General features: G+C 40.0%; 1 protein-coding gene across 4 annotated transcripts in view; it reads right to left on the bottom strand.

The window, feature by feature from the left end:
* Positions 1-240: 240 nt before the first annotated feature.
* The window catches only part of spag9b (sperm associated antigen 9b), a 42,212-nt gene continuing 27,070 nt past the window's right edge, over positions 241-15,382 (bottom strand). For 2 of the 4 annotated variants that reach the window (XM_053239004.1, XM_053239005.1), the window contains 25 exons: positions 14,385-14,456; positions 13,662-13,872; positions 12,889-12,982; positions 12,519-12,640; positions 11,536-11,593; positions 11,145-11,297; positions 10,594-10,645; positions 10,333-10,463; positions 8,945-9,001; positions 7,617-7,793; positions 7,404-7,533; positions 6,753-6,845; positions 6,496-6,669; positions 6,231-6,402; positions 5,924-6,130; positions 5,085-5,268; positions 4,779-4,901; positions 4,618-4,698; positions 4,422-4,489; positions 4,109-4,257; positions 3,186-3,357; positions 2,920-3,033; positions 2,553-2,729; positions 2,186-2,320; positions 241-2,095 (listed from right to left, as the gene is read on the bottom strand). In XM_053239004.1, the coding sequence (XP_053094979.1) occupies positions 1,977-2,095; positions 2,186-2,320; positions 2,553-2,729; positions 2,920-3,033; positions 3,186-3,357; positions 4,109-4,257; positions 4,422-4,489; positions 4,618-4,698; positions 4,779-4,901; positions 5,085-5,268; positions 5,924-6,130; positions 6,231-6,402; positions 6,496-6,669; positions 6,753-6,845; positions 7,404-7,533; positions 7,617-7,793; positions 8,945-9,001; positions 10,333-10,463; positions 10,594-10,645; positions 11,145-11,297; positions 11,536-11,593; positions 12,519-12,640; positions 12,889-12,982; positions 13,662-13,872; positions 14,385-14,456 (3,225 nt within the window). In that variant the 3' untranslated portion in view covers positions 241-1,976. The remainder of the gene's footprint in view (positions 2,096-2,185; positions 2,321-2,552; positions 2,730-2,919; positions 3,034-3,185; positions 3,358-4,108; positions 4,258-4,421; positions 4,490-4,617; positions 4,699-4,778; positions 4,902-5,084; positions 5,269-5,923; positions 6,131-6,230; positions 6,403-6,495; positions 6,670-6,752; positions 6,846-7,403; positions 7,534-7,616; positions 7,794-8,944; positions 9,002-10,332; positions 10,464-10,593; positions 10,646-11,144; positions 11,298-11,535; positions 11,594-12,518; positions 12,641-12,888; positions 12,983-13,661; positions 13,873-14,384; positions 14,457-15,382) is intronic. The other 2 variants (XM_026914896.3, XM_026914898.3) reach the window with 1 other exon arrangement.

Raw genomic sequence — 15,382 nt, 5'->3', positions numbered from 1 at the left:
TTCAACTCACAGATGCAAGAGGATTAGAAAAAAAAGAGCTATTGAAATTATATTAAATTGATTTGAATGATTCTTTTCCCCCAGATGATTCCTAAATTGTACTTTCATAGAAGACATTATTGATGTTATATAAATAGGAACACACTGCAAATAGATTTCTTAAGGTTATGCCAAATCTGCTTATGGTGGTTAAATATGAAAGGGACAGAAGAAAAAAAAAAAAAAAAAAACAGAACACACTTTTCCCCAAAATGTCAGTTTAATAGATGTTAAAAAAAGTGTAAGGCTAAGATGCTTTGATGGGAATAGGGCACTGTACATGTCTGAGGGACAGGCGATTTCACCGTAACCTTACAGTGGGCTTCGGGTGGGACATTTGCAGCCACACCCATCTTTACACGCACTGATCTGGAGTGGCCTGGAGGATTACAGTACAACATACACACAACTCTACATACCCAGCAAATACACTCAAAACATCCAACACTCACATACATACCTGCAGAGAAACAAAAACATTCACACTCTGGGTCTTTATAAAATAGTGCATAGCTCAGTAAATGTACATTTCTAGGGTTAATCATTCCGAGTCTTCCATTCGCATATCAAACAACCATTAAAGTAACCACTACTAAGGATAATCTATCAAAACAACAAATCCAAGCCAACTATGTTTCATGTACATATTTATATTTCATATATATTTATATTCAATATACAAAGTTACATTCTTATCTGCAAAGGCTCATTCATAGAAATAAATACTGAGATGGCTACAGTTGCAATGTAAAGCCATTTCTCCTCTCGTGGAGAAGAGGAACGACTGCAGAAAAGCCCCTCCAGTACACCCACACTAGCATAACAGCAGCATAACATCAGCAAAATGTTAGCCAACTCTTTTAGCGCACTAGAGGCCTGTGGTTAGAGTCTAAAAGACAAAAGGTACAAAAGTGTAATAAAAATAGGCATTTAGTCTCTAAATCTACACACAAGAGAGGTGCTCTTTTGAGGAAACCAAGCAGTGAAAAGAAAAATCCCCACTGTGCCTATGACCAGTTCATGATCCTAGCAATACTGCATAACAGGTTTCCTTTGAACTATGACTGATGTATTGAGTTAAATCTGTTCCTATTTTCAGAAGGGCATGATCTGATCATCCACAGTCATACAAAATTATTACAAATTTTCTGAATTCCTTTGGTAAATTTAACATTAATATATAAATAGATACTCTGCCATTTATCAACCCTTTCTGTAATCACAGAACAGCATATATATGCAAGTACAACAGATGAAAATGCTGCTTTGTTTTGTGTCTCTCGATATTATCTGGGAAGAAAAAAATTGGAGAATGGTGGGGCGGTTTAGAATACAGCACAGCAGCCTAAAGACAAGAGCAGGCACTAGGGCATGCAAGCTTTTTGCAAGCCTTGACTTAGCCTAGGAGCAGCTATTTCTTAAGAAGGTACTTTTCGCTGTTCAAACATTTCACCCTCCAGCCACTTGCAACAGCTATTTACACAGAACACAGTATTTCAATTAACAATTGTCTACTTGTGCACTGTGTTGATGGATATCTTGATTTGACTGCGACAGACAGACAGCTATTTTGTGAATTGGAAAAAAACCCATGAAAGAAAGCAAAACTGGCTGGAAAAGAACCTTTAAAATACAAAAACTCCCCCGCTGGATTGTCCAGACTGTTCACATCAGTGCTGCCGTCACAGCCTTAGATGCGTTTGATGGATGGATGGATGGATCCATCTGTTTAGGTGCACGCAGAATTGAGACTCGTATTGCCACAAAAGTGAATGTGCAAAGACTTGAATGCAACTTCCTGATAGCTGGACGCAATAACTGTGGCCCTTCAGCTAAAGACATAAAATCAAAAAGAAATAAGAACACATACACAGAAGGGCAACTCTTTTTGAAATGTTTGGCTGGCAATGGCTGCCCGAGTGTAAAAGCATCGAAGCTCAGTCTTCATTGACCATGACCTGCCACACTATAAGGTGACTGCGCTCTGCTTTTGCCAGGAAAGGCTGCAGCTTCAGAGTGGGTTCAGTCAGGTCCTCCCCCTCACCTCCTTCATCGCCTGAAATGGGGAAACAGATGTGGTGGGGAAAAATGTGACATAGTTTACAGCAGATATACAACATATAATGCCTGAGGGTAAGACACTAACCCATTCTGAAGTCAATGTAGCCTTCTCCACCGCTCATAACTAGGACTGACTTAGAGAACTCTGGTGTGGGCGAGTCTGCTGCTGGCTTGTCACCGCCTGCCTCGCCTCCTGCTCCAGCAGATGGGATAACATGGCCTACGATAGGAGCAAGAAAATACACATGGCAAACAGAAGGCAAAAATACGTCAATATATGAACAAACAACAGAAGGAAATCCATGTACATCAGCTGGACAACATTCAATGTTGTCTTGTTCCAATAATATTGATCAGCAAGAAAATCAGACAATTCAAGTATGGCAAAACATCAGGTAAAAAGCTAGAAAAAGAAACAATAAAGAGCATCACTGAAGAGTCATGGGTCATACCTGGAACAGCAGTGAAGAACTTGACTGCGTCTCGGTGGCCATGGAAACAGAGCTGTGCATGGGCCATGGAGCAGAAAGGGACAAACGTGCCCGCTGTCACTTTATCGCTGTTTTCATCACCATAGACACGGATCACGCCGCCTGGCCGGTTGGACGTTCCCTGGGTGACTGTCTTTGCTTTGTTGGAAAAAAAAAATAAACATTGATAAAGATGCTATGTCTTTTTAATTATGTTTTAAATTTAGCATGCTTTTAACATGACAAAAAAAAAAGCAGCTGCATATTAACTATAGCAGTCAGCTAATGAGCTTGCAACAGTCAGTGTGTGTAAATGACACTTATGCAGAAGAGACTTTAAATCACATACTCTCTGTGAGAGGAATAGAGATGATGACGCCGTTCCCTGTTCCGACCCACAGGCGGTTACACGAGACCATCAGTGCTGTGATCCTCACAAAGGAAAAGCCCAGTTTACCAGTGCCTGAGACAAATAAAAAAAACTCATTTGTCACCAACAAAAGGGTAGTTTGATATTAGTCAAATGATAGGACACACTGAAGAAAACATGTTAATGACAGCAGGGAAAGCAGCTGTCAGAGGGAAAGTGTGTAATTTATGAGTTAATGTGCCCACCCAGCATCTTGCTGACGTATGGCTCTATGTCGACGTCCTGCAGATGTTGGTAGGTGTGTGCATGGAACAGCCGAAGTGTGGAATCTAAACGGATAGACACCCAAATGCCGTCTCCGTCCCAGGCTAGTTGCCGCACTTGGCTCTCCTTGCGTGGGTGGGCATCAAAGGACTTCTACACGTGGGGAAGCGCACCGTGAATATGAGAAACCTGCATAAATCTTACAGCCAATAATGAGTGTTTACTCGAGGACTAATAATCTGATCCTAATAAGGTCCTAATTTTTATGTGGTCAAGCAAGCAGAATTATTAAAGCCAACTGGATTGTATCCTAATTATCATGTTATTCAGTATATGTACACCTTTCAATTTTCCTATACGGTACTACATGTACATAACCAGATAAGAAAAAAAAGATAATTTCCATCTTTGGATTCAAACAGAATATACTCAGGAAAAGACAGCATTATGTCCAATTCCATAAAAACTCCCAAATAAATATGTACCATTACAGAGACTAGAGAGCCAATTCAAGACTCAAGTGTGAAACAAGAAATCCATAATATGATTTTTTTTAATCATACATACAATCTTATCGACAAAGTAGTTCAGCAGGGCTGCTAAGTCACTACAGGAAAATGTAGTTAAACTAACAGCTAAGATAAGATACTAACAATTCTACTAAATGAAATCTGATTATCGAGAGACTCATGTAGACCTAGTAACATCCCATAATCAGCTTACCTTGATTAAATTATTGCCTAAATCATTTGTCCTGCACATCTAACTACACTAATTGCTGACACCATTAACAAGGTCTTAATATAAAAGGTTAAGACAAAAGGCTTGATAAAAATACACCAGAATACATCTAGTACTACAACCAGTTTTACATCCATATACTGTAATGACAAGTTTCTCTTGCCTCTATTTTCATCGCTTTGGGCTGGATAACGTAGATCTTGTTCCTGTACCCACACCACACTTTATCATGCACCACCGTCATGCAGCGGATGGAGTGATGCGGCCGGCCCAGATCCAACAGGTGGTAGTTGGTCAGATCCCACTGACCGTCTACACGGGAAAACACCACAACACCACATGATCATTAAATGTCTGGGATGAATTAAAAATGAGTTTTCTTTATTGTTCGCACTTAATAGTGTTTAGTTTTATTTGCATAAACCATTTTGAACATTACAATATATCATAACTGCTCTTGTCTGCAAGAACCTTACCTACTCCTCTGTGGAATATTGCCAGTGTGCCATCAGCCAAGGCCACTAAAACCCTTCCTTTAACGTGTCTACATACACAGACACACACAGACACAGAGAGAGAGAGAGAGAGAGAGAGACGAAGGGATGATACCATGAATTTATTGTGTAGCACAACTAAATTAATTTGTGATATATTGCAATCTAATCTACTTACACAATCCCCAAAATAGAATCCTTCAGCTTTATTGAGTGAAGACATTTCTTCCATTGTGCGACTGAGGAGTGGACATAGATACTGCAACAGACAAGTGCAAGACATTAGGCACAGGTCACGACTTGTTGAGATAATGACTGACAGATCTAGGAGCAACTCACCAGCCATTCTGCGCCCCCAGCCACATAGTGGGCAGAACACTACTCATTTTGTTAGCCTCCTCTCTCATCAGGTCTTGCTCGTCGGGTATTAAACTCACCCCATCTTTTACAAGATCACATTCCCTAAAGCATTATTCAGCAAGAAAACACAAGCCTCCAATTTAATATGGTGACTCTATGGAAGCTTTAAAGCTAAGCATTTAGACAGCTTTTCAGTTCCAGCACACACTGTATAGCTAAGGTATTAGGCACTACATAGCAAGATGTTTTTCTCAAACATTTGTACACTGTGAGCAGTGAAAGTACCTCTGTGTGTAAGAGGACAGTGTGTCTCTATTGTTCTGGACTCCCAGAGGATCAGTAAACACATGTTCAGTGTAGATCCCAGGCTGGCCTTCCTCTGCAGGCGTGGTGTTGCTGCTCTCTGTGGCCTCCAAGGCCTCTTCAGCTGCAGCCACTCCGACCTGCCTGCGCTGCTCCAACACGTCACCTGAAAAGGGGGAAAGAGAAGAGGGAGCGCTCAGTGAGAGACCCTGTAAAACATTAGGAAAATTAAATACAAAGGATGGTATGACTGCACTGTCTTGTACACAAGTGCCCTGTTATTATCTCCTGTTGCTATACTGAAAAAACATTATATATTTTGTAGGGCTGTTAAAGCAAAATACATTTTAAGGCTGCTATTTATGTTGGCACAATTAACACATTTTCCAAGTTTGATTCTTTGAACCATCTGTAGTCTTTCTAAACTAGCTGCTCATTTGATACAATTTGAAATGACTAAATGATGGGGAAAAAAGCTACTCGTCGTTGAAATAAAGAAAACTATTACCATAATTAACTTGGATTTACAGCAAATTATATTGAGCATTTCAGGCATGTAGCAAAGCAGTAAAAACTGCAAAGAAATTTAGCACAAGTAGCACAGACGATACAGACGATAGAACAAAGACAGTGGCCTTTTGACTATGTCCATGCAAAACACTCAAAAAATGTTGGGCAGTTCAAGCACCAAATATGATTAACTGCAGTTAGATACAAAATAATGTGATTAGTTGACAGTCCCAAGTGTTTACAAATCAGTGAACTTCACTAAGGCTTTCCAAAAGCCTTCCATATGGTATCAGACACTTCTGATCCCGTACCATCAAGGGAGTCTGTGCCTGCAGTTTGGGGAACAGCGACAGCTCCCTCGACAGAGCAGCCAACCACAGTGATGCCATCCAGAACACGCTCAGAGCCAGCGGAGCTGCTGTTGGCTGCAACGCCAGTCTGTGACGCCCCCTCAGCCCCACCTGCATCGCTGTTTGCAGGCACTTCTTCACCAGCAGGGTAATCTGTCTCCCGAGCACCTGCAGCACAATCATCCAACATTCCAGTAAAAACTCAGATGAAAGCATTCTCTGTATAATTTCTCTTGTGACTTCCTGCAAAAGTGCTTTCTCTTCACACCTGGCACACTGGAGATGCAGAGCAAGTGAGAGTTACAGACGAAGAAGTTCTCCAGGATTTTTCCAGGCTGGTTGGCATCAATCACTATGACCTTGGAGGTGGTGTGAGTGCTGGTGCAGATCCACACCAGACTGGAAAGCTCATCCTGCTGCCTCAGCTCTTTCTCCTGCTCCTGATAAACACACAATAACAATACCCAGGTCAGCCTGGAATATCTACAACACTTCTTTATAACCATTTCTACAAAAAGTCTTCTGACTTCTACCTTGAGCTCCTGCTCCAGTTTGTCTAAACTGCTCTGAGAGCCTCTTGCCTTTCGGGGGCTCAGACTGCCACTCTCCAGTCCTGAGACATCTCTATAAAACACACTCGCTCCTACAATAGAACCTCCATCACGGGTCTTTCCTCCTGACAGATTCACACCAGCAGCACACCACAGCTACACACACATGGACATCTAAGGTCAATCAGTCATCCTAGGTAGTGTTTCTGAGTTGATTTCTCAAAACTTCTTCTTCTTACCTTCATGGAAGCATCTTTCTCATCCAAAGGTCTGAGGTAAACAGGGACTGGTAAATTCTTCACCTTACTGTCTCCCTGTGCACCATTGGAAACCTTTTGTGAAAGAGAGAAACTCAATTCAGCAAAACATCAGATGCTTTAAATGATCATCAGCAGCAAACTTTGGAGATAGAATTCTCTCAAACAGAAATATCCGAACATGCTGCTGATCTCTGTAGTGACTGACCAGTAGTGATGTATGAAGGAGCTGGAATTTGTGGAAGCTTTAACTTTGCTGACATTGAAGAGATGCAATGTCAGACAGTAGCATTGCTACAGGTAACAAAGCTACTAGTTTGACTAAATATTCCTGAAATGATTTGGTAGAGTAGTTTCTGTCTAAATCAGGTAGCTTGTAAAGAAAAAAACTATTTCATGAACCAAGTAGCATTGATAAACATTTCATCATTTTAGTTCCTTAATCTGGCATGCATACTATATATACTTTATCCATTAAATTTATGCATTTGTTGTCAGTTTGGGAAGGGGAATTTTCACTTTCAATCCAATGCAATAGCAGTTAGTCTTGTAGATTTAAATTTTTTTGTAGCATAAACTTCTGAATGCCTGGAATGTATATTTCAGGCAATTTTCCAGACTTTAGGAACATACCTTATATTTCTGAGGCAAACTCCAGCCATAGGCCTGTATCCTACCGTCTTCTTTCTGGACATGAGCCTTCACCTGCTGGTACTGAGCTCTCTTCTGTTCTCTACGTGACACGATGTTTTCCACCTCCGGACTACAAACACAAACACACAGGCGTGTCTTACATCTAATCCCCGACAGCTTGTTTTAGAGGAGATTCAAAGAGAGCTCACTCACTCATCATTGAGGAAGTCAAAAGCCTTTGATTTGTCACTGGGCAGCTGAGCAAGGGTGCTGCTCCTCTTCTTAACGGAGGGCACAATGTGTGAGGTGGGGGCGTTGTACTTAACATTAACAGGAGCCTCTGGCTTTTTGGCTGCACCACTGGAGGACGAGCTGAAGAGCCTGCTAAAACTGGGGATGAGAGGAAAAAAGACAGAGAGGAGGAGAAAGAGAGAAACAGAAAGAGAGAGGGGGACAGAGAGAGACAACACACAAGGACTGATATGCAGACACACGCAGTAGCAGCAGCAGTGTTAATGTCATAGGTGAACAGTTAGGGGGGTCAGTGGGTCATTTCCCAAACATAGGGCATGCCCCCACCCTGCTTAGCAACAACTCGCGATCCACCCGAGATTGAGATGTCAAACCATTGCAAATGCTGCTCATGCGATCCACCAAATGAACATAAATGTTAGAGAACCAATAGAATAAGCTGGACACTCATACTATGATTAGCTGATTTGTGTAGAGACTCGTACATACACTTTGTACTGATAGTTTGATTTCCACTTGTTCAACTCATCAATAATTAGTTGCTGTTTACATTCAAAATATCTGAAAAATTATTAAATATCTTGTACTGCTAAGTCATTTTGTAGATTTGATAACTGTACTTTATATGACTCTTTTTATCAAAATGCATTAAGGAATCGTACATGCACACCATGTTATGATCTACAAAAAACATCCACTCAAGCCTGCAGTCTACACAAGCTCTCTCCCCACCCACCCACACACCTTCTACAAACACACAGGACAACAGGAGGTAGGATGAAGGGTACATGAAAGGGACACACAGGAGAATAAAGGAATTTTGAGTATGCAAAACCCCAAATATTTATCCAAATCCAAATCACACCACAGCCAGAAAATTCACATAAATCCCAAGACCAAGACCTGGGAATGGCCAAGTGTACACAGGGTTTTGATATCAAAGACTAAAGAGGTAAACAATAGTCTTGTGCGAAGAAAGTGTGGGGATTGTACTGCAGTAGACTTTGAATTTTGTTCTAATTAACTCTTATGTAAAGTGTTAGCTTGGCAGTAAAAAGTTGTTGTAAAAGTTTCAAGGAACACCATTCCCAAATCCAAGAGCATGTTTTCGTTTTAAAAGCCAGCCCAACTGCAAGAGTGGATTTACTAGCATTTTTAAAATTTTACCTACATCCTGGATGAAAAAAAATCGAAAACAAATAAACACATGAAAAGGAGAGGAGGAGATAATGAATGAACGCCAAAACATAGAGGGCAATAAGAACGTTCAATCCAGAGGGAAAGCTTACAATTGCCAGATACTGGATTTTTTCTTCTCAGTCAGGGCTGGGTTCTCTCTTGAGGCCCTGCGTAAGGAAGAAATACAGAATCAAAAGTAAAATGTCATATACAGAACATCAGTCATAATCCACCATAACCAACTAACCTTCCATAATGTTCTAAACATGGTGTTTCAGACTCTACACAGAAACACACAGCTCGATGTTTAAATACTTTAGAACACCATTACAAAACTTGCTTTTCAAGTAGGTAGTACTAGTGCTAGAAAAGCACTCATGAAAATAATACAGTACTGGGATGTTATTGTTGCTGTTCTTTCAGCTGCTCCTGTTAGGGGTCGCCACAGCGGATCATTGGTCCACATATGTTTGATTTGGCACAGTTTTTACGCCTTTTGCCCTTCCTGACACAACCCTCCCCAATTTTTATCCAGGCTTGGGACCAGCACTGGGAGACTGGCACTGGGAGTGCAGTGGATGGGGTGGGTTTCCTGGCCGGGAATGAGAGTGCCGTGGCCTAACCACTAGTCCTCCAGGGACCCGAATGTAGTACTGAGATGAAAAGGCCGTAATAATAAAAGGAAGTCCATAATAAATAAATAGTTAGTCCCCTTATGTGGTACAATATTTCATTTTAGCTGAAGCAAATACAGATATCAGGACTCGAAAACTTAGATGCCCACGTCATGTTTAAATTATGGTATAACACATTTCCAACTTGTAAAACTAGTTTAGGTTTGTTTTTTATGTGGACACCAGACTATCACACCCACATGGGTTCCTTCCTCAAACTGTTGCCACAAAGTTGGAAGCACACAATTGTATAGAATGTCTTTGTATGATGTAGATTTAAGATTTCTCTTCACTGGAACTAAGAGGCCCAAATCTGTTCCAGCATGACGATGCCCCTGTACACAAAGAGAAATTTATAAAGACATGGACTGCCAAGGTTGGTGTGAAAGAACTCAAGTGTCCAGGACAGAGCCCTGATCTCAAACCCACTGAACACTTTTGGGATGAACTGGAACACCAACTACATGGCAGGTCTCCTCACCCAACATCAGTGCCTGATCTCACTAATGCTCTTATGGCTGAATGAGTGCAAATCCCCACAGCCACGCTCCAAAATCTAGTGGAAAGCCTTCCCAGAGGAGTGAAGGTTATTATAACAGCAAGGGGCACTAAATCTGGAATGGGATGTTCAAAAAGCACATATGGGTGTCATGGTCAGGTGTCCACAAACCTTAGGCAGTATAGTGTATCAGGCATTCCCCATAGTTAGCTTTCTATCAACAGTGAAAGATGTTAAAAAAAAGGTTAGCTTTCATAATAATCAGTGCATCTGCTTTGGTCTGAAAAGACGAACAGCTCTGTGTCAGCACAAACTCACTGCTCACCGAATCATCTCTGTCCACCTAACAGCCTCTTGCAGCTCCATCAGTCTCTCCTTGTACTGGTTCCTCTCCATTAGGACTCGGGCCATCTCCACCCGTGTGAAGCGCTTGCGCTGGGCTGTGGGAACGTCACTCTGCAGCCAGAAATCCCAAAGTCTCAGTGTTTAAAAGCACCAAAATCTGATCTTTAACATAATTTCTATTACTAACTGCTAATCATATGACCCAGTGTATATGTTTAGTCATGGAGGGCAATACACTCACATCATCGTCCTCTTTTGTCTTCTGTTTGGCCACCTCTAACTCTGCCCGAACCCTGTTACAATGAACAGCCTTAGCATCCTGTACACACATACTTGTTAAGCTCCCTATTTAAATGTGTACAATAATATTGTGGCTATTTATTGGGGTTATTATTCTTTTTAGTTCTGAACTTTCCACTGACACATTAGATCTAAGCTGACATTATTTAGAGACCTACTTGTTTTTGACTTATTGAGTTGTGGATTAAACACATTCAATTCAAGTGAACAGCCCAACAGGCTAATAACTATAAGAACTCACTAGAGATAATGGTGCACTGTCATTTCTACCACTGTAACAACTCACTTTGAGAACGAGTGCTTTATAGAAACAAAACAAATATTATCCTAGCTGATACAAAGACAACACAAACATCACATGGCTAGCACTGAACAAAGATAAATGCACCCTGTTAAGATACATATGCTTACAAAGTAAAAGCAAAATAAAGTGCAGCATATAAAAATGCTTTTTTTTTCCCCATTTCACTCAATCTGCACTTTCAGTCTCACCTTTTAATCTCCTCCTCCAACTCCTTGTTCTTCTCCTCCAGTTTGTCTTTTGCCTGCCTAAGGACTTCCATCTCACCCTGTAGAACCTCATTGTCACAGGTCAGCTGATCCACATGACTAATTAGGTCATTCTTCATTACATTAAGAGCATTTCTGCAGTGGGTGCACACACACACACACACACACAGACAAAATCTCAAGGTTTTAGCCAGTGCCTCTTCTCCTTTTGTCTTGAATTGTTATTCCATGAATACACAATAGATGGCAGTACAGAACAGTAGAAACATCAGACATCTGCTGCGAAACCAAGAATCACATCACAGACCATGGCAGGTCTGTGTGACAATCAGTGTGCAGAAAATCAGCTCTAATGAAGATGACAGTATCTTACTTTGTCTCTAGGAGCTGGGCATTCTCCTGGATCAGGTGTTCTACTTCACGACCCATACCTGCATAAAAGTAATACACATTTCAACAATACAATTCATTTAGATAAAAAAACAGGCTGAAAGATGATGATATTCTGAAAATTCCATAACCGTATATTTCAGTATATATTAAGAAATGGGATTAGTGTGTTGCATAGAATCTCACACATTACTACCATTTTTATTATAATATACAGTCATAATATAATATACGTTTTTATTATTTTTACTATATTTATGCTATGGCAGGCATGGGATTTAAACTCAACCTTTAGCTACTGAGCTATGAATTAGATCTTTAATATAAACATTAGCACATCCTAGCACCTTACACCAACACACACACACACGCAGGATGTAAAAAGCACTTAAAGGGGGCATTAATAAACTGTGGTATTAGGAAAAAAGTTACAATTACATTAAGTGTAGACACTAAACTGAACCTTTCAGCATGAATGTAAAATAAGACACAAACAGCAAATTAAAAACAAATTTAAAAATTAAATTAAGATTAAATTTGACATGTAAAGAAATTTAAACAGAAAAACAGCCATAATTCTGTAAAGTCAGGCAAGAAAATGTGGCAAATTACATACACAGTATGTCAGTAATACAAACACACCAAAGTATTCATTAAGGAACAGAAAGTGGCAAAAAATAAATAGGAGGGGGAAAAAAAGATCAGATATAATGGATCATGATTATCGTTATTGAGGAATGGAGAAAGGACTGAGGGACAAAGAAGAACATATCAACAACAGTTAAGCACTGGTTCTCTGGAAACAGAATCCTCACAGACCAGTAATTTAGTCCAAGACTTAATTTAAATCAAGAAAAACAGCAATTAAAGACAAATTGGTGAAAAGGTAAATATTTCTCCATATTCCACACGTTTCTCTTTCAGTGCACAACCTGACACACTGCACAGTCAATAACGAATAGTTACCCAGCAGATCAGCACCCTCGTCAACATCTCCGATGAGGTCCGTGCCTGCTGACGAGAGCTCCTCAAACAGGGAATCAGTGTTGCGATCAAAAGCCATGTTCTCAATCCCCTTAGTAGGAGTGCTGAGGAAGAATGCAGAGGACACGCATACTAAGGAACGGAAAATAAAGACTTCAACAAGTGAAGCTGTCTCGGTTAAAACACTTAGCACTATCTATACTACTTTGCTCAGACTTTATGCTACTTCGTAAAGGAGAAGAGACAGAGATTTAGGTTTAGAAATCCTTGCTCCTCCTCCGTGCTTCAGTAATTACATCACAGTTCTGATAAAGCACTGTGTGTTAAAGCGACTGAATCAATAAGGGCATACCTGGAGCCTTTGCAGCCACTCAGGTCCATGTCAAGTTCAGGGGTCGACTCAATAATCGCCTGCACCTCTGATTTCTCAGTGTTCTCAATGACATCTATTCAGATGGACAAAATATCTTTTGTGGATTAGTACAGTGAACCATGTAGTTGCAAACAGCTGAAAGGAGCTGCACAAAAGTCTCAAACGTGTCTGACACATCTTCACTAATCCAATTATTCAATAAAACTCTTAGGATTGTGAAAACAGGCATTTGATTGCAATTCTGCTTTGCTGATTGCTGATGCGACTGAAATGAGAGAGAGAGTGTGTGAGCGTGTGTTTGTGTGTGTGTGTGTGTTTCATGTCATGCTCAGAGCACCTCTGTTAGCTGGAAGACTTTTACCAAATACCAGGATATACTTTTTCAATTGAATTTAATTAAACTGAAAAATTTGAATGAGAGAATCCCACCGAATGTATTTACAGACATATTTACATTCGTATTTATATACAGACGTGCATATAGACTTGTCGGAAAGTTAAAAAATAAATAAATAAAAAACATTGCCAGAAATTTGGCACACACTGAGTTTATTGCTTAAATTTAATGTGCCTGAACCTGTCAATATCTTGGCTGTGTTTCTCAGGAGATATCTATTTATTTAATTTTACCAGAACAATTACCAACATGACACTGTAGAAAACTCTCCAACTATCTAAGGATAAAGATGTACAGAGATGGCTGTAATGAGCAGGTGATGGTAGAGTCTGTAGTTTAAAACAACAGGACTCACCTTTAGGAGGCACCTCTGTTGCTCCAGCTTCCTGTACTTTAATGTTCTTACTGCTGTCTGGCTTTCTGCTGCTGGAGTTCAGGTTCCTGTTCAGTCCCTCCGACTTCTCAGTCTGGGACACTTCTACGGATGCTGAGGCAGCGTCTGAGGGTGCTGTGGACATCGGCGTAGCCGATTTAGAGCCTCTCTGATTAGCGTCTGAGAGTTCATCCTGAAAATAGGAGACCGAGTAATCAGCAAACAAGTGCTTACTGAGTCTGGATACTAAACGCTGACCTATGATCAAGCTATAAATTACTATCCTGTCTATTAAAACACAGCCCACAGAATCCATCAATAAAACAGAAACATGGTTCAAATCCTGATCAACCACGTTTCACCATTTTTTATACAGTCATGCCATTAATGTCATGATCCACAAGTACATGCTTGGGACTGTAGAAGTAAAACTGTTCATATTTTATTGTCAGTCTATCTCTAGATACAAAGAACACAAGCATAAATATGTTTAAATATAAATATACAAGCATAAATATATTTACATTTCATTCATTAACTCACACGCACGTACACTGTAATTCAAATTAGAATGGTTGCATGCGGATTGATTATGGTCTATGAATTTTTTAAGATGGCATACAGCTAGAAACATTAACTGACCAAAGAGCACACATTAGTTTGGACTGCAGCTACCATGAGGCTCATGATGCAACTGACAGCTACCTTACTGATATCAGTCCAGGGGAAATCCAAAGTCTTGTGTGAACTCTTATTCTTGCTTTCAGCTGCTTCCAGCTGCCCAGGGAGAAAGAGATGCATTCACATGTATCCACTGGCCTAATCAGTTGCACTGAGCTAAACTGCAAATCAATTTTCATGCTCTTGTTGTTACACCTAGACGTGGAGCTGTTGTTAACACATGGCCTATTGTAGAACAGTAATAAATAGTTGTTATATACTCTTTCCCTGCTAGGTTGTGTGCTTTAATTAGTCACATATACTATTCTTGCAAGAAAGAAATGATTTTAGTCAATCATAACCGTGGTATCAACCAGTTCCAGGTAAAGACATCCCAGCTGGTTTTAAGGTAGTGAAACTGGATTTTTGACCAGTTTATAAAGAGATCTTTTGCTAATTAAAAAACTGTCATTAAATATTTTCAAGTTCTCTTAAGATATCTCCTTATTCCAACATAATGGTGAGGGGAAAAAAAAAAAAAACAGTACTGCACATAATTAAATGAACCAAAAAAAAAAACCACTGGTGGTTATTGCTGAAAAAAATACTCGTAAATGTCTTTCATTCGTCTGTTAGAAACAGTGATTGGAAAAAAGGGAAAGAAACACAAAAATCACCTGAGCCCTGAGAACATGGAGTCAACATTAAATAAAGGATTAGATAATTAAATACTAATTTAAAACCTTCTGTGCACTGCAGCTTTTATTTTCTCATGTTTTTTGGACCATATATTCAGAACTCTCCCAGACTGCTTGTTTTGGTCTGTACCCGAGTGTTACTGCTGTGTTCTCACCTGCCTACATGAACCACACTACGGGGAACAACACACCAGATTCAGACTAAACACTGCATATGTGAAAGCAACCTTAGATACATAGCACTTTATAAATTATTTTCAGCTGACTTTCATATATTATTAATTGTTTAATTAGCTGAAACAGAGGAACACCTTGTCCTTGAGCAGCTATCGTAAGAATGTTTTA

Source organism: Pangasianodon hypophthalmus, chromosome 12 (genome assembly GCF_027358585.1).
Source record: "Pangasianodon hypophthalmus isolate fPanHyp1 chromosome 12, fPanHyp1.pri, whole genome shotgun sequence".
NCBI lineage: Eukaryota > Metazoa > Chordata > Actinopteri > Siluriformes > Pangasiidae > Pangasianodon > Pangasianodon hypophthalmus.
The sequence above is the reverse complement of the archived record's forward strand: the minus strand, read 5'-3'. Positions and strand labels throughout refer to the sequence as shown.